This window comes from Herpailurus yagouaroundi, unplaced genomic scaffold (genome assembly GCF_014898765.1).
Source record: "Herpailurus yagouaroundi ecotype Mexico unplaced genomic scaffold, PumYag 182, whole genome shotgun sequence".
NCBI lineage: Eukaryota > Metazoa > Chordata > Mammalia > Carnivora > Felidae > Herpailurus > Herpailurus yagouaroundi.
Genome location: NW_024412413.1, coordinates 26,307,515 through 26,313,514, shown reverse-complemented (window position 1 = coordinate 26,313,514; position 6,000 = coordinate 26,307,515). Strand labels below are relative to the sequence as shown.

Below are 6,000 nucleotides of genomic sequence, written 5' to 3'. Positions count from 1 at the left end.
AAGAGCAGAGAGAGAGAGAGAGAGAGAGAGAGAGAATCCGAAGCAGGCTCTGCACCCTGATGCGGGGCTCAAACCCACAAACCAGGAGATCATGACCTGAGCTGAAACCAAGAGTCAGATGCTTGACTGAGCCAACCAGGAGCCCCAATAACCATTCTTCATAAGGTCCCAGAAGACTTCCCCATTGTAATTCTCACCTTACTTGTGATTCCCTTTTCCTGAAACATTCTCTTCACTGATCTTTTCGTGGATGTACTCCTAATGGACTGGCCCTTCCCTCTCAGTCTCATTTGCTGGGTCATCTCCATCTCCCTGGCCTCTGAGCAACAGAGAACCCCAGGCCTTCATCCTTAGGCCTCTTCTTGTCTAGATTTGTTCTCAGGCCCCAGAGGATCGTATCTAGATGCAGGGCTCTTATGAGCTGATGGCACCAAATTATGTATGTCAAGCCCTAACTTGTCTCCAATCCCTTGCCTTTTAGACTTGCATATCCATTGTCTATGCTATATCTCCACTTGGAGGTCTAATAATCATTCCAAACTTGGTATGTTCAGAATTGAGTTTCAAACACACATACCACCACCATCACTACCATCAAATCCTGTTTTACCTGCCTTCTTGGCCATTGCTATTAATTATGACTTCATGCTACCATTTCTCAGGCACAACTCCTTGGGTCACCCTCATCTTTACTCTTTCTCATACCTGACGCTCAACCCATCAGCAAATCTGGGTGGCTCTGCCGTCAAAATAAAGCTCGATTCTGAAAGGTCCCATCCTCTCCACCACTACCACCCAAACCCAGGCCGTTTTCCTCTAGGCGATTATAACACCCTTGTAACTGGTCCTTGTGTTTCCGTCTTTGTTGCCTACAGCCTCTTCCTTCCAAGCATCCGGAGTTATCCTTCTGAAATGTAAGTAAAGGTCTATCACGCCTCAGCTCAAAACCTTCCAATGAAATTCTGACCCATGCTACAACAAGAATGAACCTTAAGGACATTACGCCTAGGGAAATAAGTCAGATATACAGGACAAATATTGCATGACTCCACTTAAAGGAGGTAGCCAGGATAGTCAAATTCATAGAGACAGGAAGTAGAACGGTGGTTACCAGGGGCTGAGGGGAAAGGAAATGGAAAGTTATTATTTAATGGGTAGAAACTTTCAATTTGGGATGGCGGAAATGTTCTAGAGAGGCACAGTGATGATGGTTGCACAATAATGTGAATGTACTTAATGCCACTGAACGGTATACTTAAAAATGGTTAAAATGGTAAATTTTATCCCAAAAAATTGTAAAGCCACCAATGGCTTCCGATCTCATTCACCGTCAGATCCAAAGTAAGGTAAGGACCAAAGTCTACAAGGCTCTACGTCCTTGGGTCCCTGCTGCACGTCTGACCTCCCCGGCTACCCCTCTCTGCTCCCGACAAACTGACCTCCTTCCGGTTTCTCAGTCAAGACACAGACACTCCCACTCAAACACGCCATGCCCTGCCCAGCACTGGGACCCTTGCGTTTGCTGTTCTTTCTGCCAAGGATACTCCCCTCTCAGAAGTCCACGTGGTTGTCTCCTTTACTTCATCCAGTTCCCGGCGCAGATGTCACCTCAGGCGCAGCGGTCCCTCACCAAAGCGTCACCCCATCCCACCTGCATTGTTCACAATCCCCCTACTCAGCTTTATTTTTGAAGCACTTATCAAAACTGACACTTTTTTTTTTAAATTTTTTTTTTCAACGTTTATTTATTTTTGGGACAGAGAGAGACAGAGCATGAACGGGCGAGGGGCAGAGAGAGAGGGAGACACAGAATCGGAAACAGGCTCCAGGCTCTGAGCCATCAGCTCAGAGCCCGACGCGGGGCTCGAACTCACGGACGGCGAGATCGTGACCTGGCTGAAGTCGGACGCTCAACCGACTGCGCCACCCAGTCGCCCCTACTTTTTTTTTTTTTTTTTTTTTAATTTGCTCAGCTATGGTCTGACCGTCCCCATTAGAATATAAGCTCTCTAGGAATAAGGATGTTGCCTGACAGATTGCAGTTTCCTAGAACAGTGCCTGACATATAGTAGGCTCTCAAAATGTATCTGTCAGATGAGTAAATGAGTTTTACCTACGCTCAGCAAGTGCCAAGAGATGGCAACTAAGAGATTATTTAGATGGTTCATTTCCAGATAAGTAAAAAGGGTTCTCTTAGAGGAGGTGTGCCAGACCCAGTTGCTTTGTGGGTTTTGTTTTCATTTTGTTTTTCTAGTTGTGAAAAACATGTTCGTTATCGAACATTTGGATCACACCAGAAAGCAAAGAAAACGAAAGCCCCTCACACAGTTCCTGCTACTGATATTAGAAAGTTTCACTCAAGGAGCGCCTGGCTGGCTCCGTCAGAGGAGCAAGCAACTCGCTCTTGACTTCAGGGTAGTGAGTTTGAGCCTCACATGGGGTGTAAAGATTAGTTAAATAAATCAACTTTAAGAAAAAAAAAGTTTCATTCGAGGTTTTTAACGTATGTGTTTTATGCATTTTTCTTAGCCTGGGTGCTCCGCGAAGCAGAAACAAGTACTGAAGTGTTGATGCTGTATTTGGAAAGTCCAAGTTCAGGGTTGCAGGGTGGATAGAAAAGGGAACGTGAGGCAAGAGAGATGTAAAGTAATTCCCTGTGAGGCACTATCCTGCTGGCCACCACTTCATGACAAGTCACGATAGAGTCCAAGCACGCTGCTGGGCAGATGTGTTCACATGGCGTGAGGGACTCCGGGAGGTTTGCAAAGGTTTGCATGTCAAAGTAGTCCAAGGAATGGAGAAACACGGGGAATGACTGCCTCACTCCTTTCTGTCTCCTAAGTCCTATGGATCAGGCTTCACCATGTGGGACTAACTTTCCATATCTTCCAACTTACATCAAAGCGGCCCCTTAGTGGTTGCATGTGAAACCAGATCCCACGTCTCATGGTGTGACATTTCAACAGAGTCTGGAAGTGAAGAGGCCACTTAGCATCGTGCACCGACCAACAAAGAGAAAGAAGGCAGTCGGGAGATTTTCAGAAGTCACACAAGATTCGTATCAAATGCAGTATTTTAAACAAAATCGGGACCCTACCGGCCACACAGGTTATTTGAATCATTGAGATATAATCCACGTACCACAAAATCCACCCTTTTCAGGGGCACAATTCTGTGGTCTTTAGTGTATTCACAAAGTTGTGCAACCAGAACCACCATCTAATTCCAGAACATTTTCATCAACTTGAAGAAAGCCCCATATCTATCCACAATCACCCCCCATTCTCCCTCCCCTCGGATCCCCGGAAATCACTAATCGACATTCTGTCTTTATGGGTTTGCCCATTGGGGCCATTTTCTGTAAATGTAATCACACAATATGTGGCCTTTTGTGTCTGGCTTCTTTCCCTTAGGATGTTTCCCGGGTTCCTCCATGCTGCAGCACGTCTCAGTGCCTCATTCCTTTTCATGGCTGGGTAGTATTCCATTGTGAGGACAGACGCCTTCCAACTCTCCATTCACCCGCTGATGAAAATCTGGGTTGTTCCACTTTGTTGGCTAATATAAACAATGTCGCTACAAACACTCACAAACAAGTTTTTATGTGGACATGTTTTTATTTCTCTTGAGTTATATACCTAAGAGTGCCATATTTTCTTAGGTTTGTTTTTTGGCATATTTCTCCTTGTGTGTCCCAAACCGAACATCTAAAATGATATAAGGAGATAGCTCCGGAAACCCCAGGTTTTGCTGGTGTCATTGCTTCTGATTGCTGCTGTTTGGTGAGTTTCATTCTTTTTTTTTTTTAATTTTTTTTTTAATGTTTATTTACTTTTGAGAGACAGAGAGTGAGTGGGGAGGGGCAGAGAGAGTGGGAAACACAGGATCTGAAGCAGGCTTCAGGCTCTGAGCTGTCAGCACAGAGCCCGACATGGGGCTCGAACTCATAAGCTCTGAGATCATGACCTGAGCCGACGTCAGACGCCCAACCGACTGAGCCACCCAGGCACCCCACTGTTTGGTGACTTTCTGATCTCATTCTGTAAAGTCCATCTATTTTGTTGGGTGTGGTCACGGCAGTGTCTATTTAGCTTAGTGGTCAAGTTCTTTAAACGCCCGGAACCAATACATCATCCAGTTTTTGCTGAGGGCCTCTGTGTGCATATTGAGGGAATGCTTTCAACATTCAGACAGTGGAAGGGCAATTTACAACTCTGCCTCAGCTTTCACATCCTGCTTGCACAGAGCCTTCAGGTTAAGCAGATGTGAGAACTTAGGCCTTTCGATGTCTCCCTGAGCACGCACACAGCCCTGGTCATATGTACAGCCACATGCACGAATAGACTCCCAGAAATATTTGAAGCTTTTCAAAGTCCCTTATGGGCGCCTACGCATCTGGGCATCTCATTCTCCAGATTTTCCTTTTCAGCTTTTTGGTTAGCCTATTTGTTTGCCCAGTGTTATCCACCAACTAAGGCACCCATCAACGTTAAGCGTCATCTCTGATTGGTCTTGACAAGTGCCCCTGGAGAAAGGCTGTCCGCACTGGGAGGCCTCTGTGTCAAGTCAAATAACGACACAGTCTTGTGAGGGGAGTCTTCCGGGGAACCACCAGACAGGTCAAATAACAACATTTCTCTGGGCATGGGTCTTTTAAGGAGCTCCAATCCTCTTCTGCTCCCTCCGGTGGCTACCAGGCTGCTGGTTTTCAACATGACAGTGGGGTGTTCATTTTCAAGGCTACCGAAGAACTGGGAAGAGCAAGATGAGAATAGGGCAAATTAAAATGCCACAAAGCTCACTGTTTTTATTGCAGTCCAATCATTTTTCTTGAATTAACATTCTCTGGCTGGTTCTGACAATTTTGCCAGTTTTCTCATTGTTTTTATGAAAGAGAGGATTTGGGACATCTTTACTCTGCCATTTTGTCTGGCATCACCCACAGAGTTTTATTATTATTATTATTATTTTCTAAGTAAACTCCAGGTCCGATGTGGGGTTTGAACTCACGACCATGAGAGTTGCATGCTCTCCTGACTGAGCCAGCCAGGGACCCCCTCCCCCATACAGGTTTTTTTTACATTAAAAAAAAAGGTTTATTTACTTATTTTGAGAGCGAGAAAGAGCACAAGCAGGGAAGGGGCAGCGAGAAAGAGACAGAATCCCATGCAGGCTCTGTGCTGTCAGCGCAGAGCCCAATATAGGGCTCAATCTCACAAACCATGAGATCATGATCCGAGCTGAAATCCAGAGTCAGATGTTCAACTGACTGAGCCACCCAGGCACTGCACCCATATAGTTTTAAATATTAATTTATTATTATGTATGGCCATTTTCCATATTCTTAATCTCCCAAAAAATGAATGTTAACATATGCATAATGCATCATCTTATTGATGATACATTCTTTTTATACTGAACTTTAATCATTCTTTTATATTGAACTTTTAGATTGTTTTCTATTTTGCCTCTCTATAGATAATACTTTGGTCATTTTTTTTTTTTTTTTTTTTTTACTACATCTTGGAATCCTTTCTTAATCTAAGTTGATGGATACAGGAATATGGGGCTAAAGACAATAAACATTTTTAAAGCTAAGTTAAAAAATAATAGCCTCAAGTAACACAAAAGCTAACTAACAACTGAGATGTTTATTACTTGTATAACCAAGAAGTCTGAAAGAAGGTAGGGAGACTCAATGAAGTAGTCAAGAAATCAGACTCATTTTTTTTTTTGCTCCAACACCCTCAGAATATTGACTCTTTATCTATGTGCTTGCTGCTTCTGACGGCAAGATGGCTCCAAGTTTTCTGTTGTCACACAAGCAAAGTTCAGGAAAGCAGAGGTGTATGAAGCCACAACAGGGAGAGAGACTCCTCGTAAACCACCATCTCTAATTAGGAAAGAAAATCTTTCCTGCAAACCTCCTAGCAGAATTCCTTACGGGTTATCTCCAATGTGTGTCACATAGCCATCATTAACTGTTAGGGAATCTAGGAA

General features: G+C 44.1%; 1 protein-coding gene across 1 annotated transcript in view; it reads right to left on the bottom strand.

Moving 5' to 3' along the window:
- Nucleotides 1-3,983: 3,983 nt before the first annotated feature.
- Nucleotides 3,984-6,000, bottom strand: part of TMCC3 (transmembrane and coiled-coil domain family 3) — a 329,048-nt gene continuing 327,031 nt past the window's right edge. Inside the window, exon 4 of the mRNA XM_040491209.1 lies at nucleotides 3,984-4,751. Within this exon, the coding sequence (XP_040347143.1) occupies nucleotides 4,497-4,751 (255 nt within the window). The 3' untranslated portion in view covers nucleotides 3,984-4,496. The remainder of the gene's footprint in view (nucleotides 4,752-6,000) is intronic.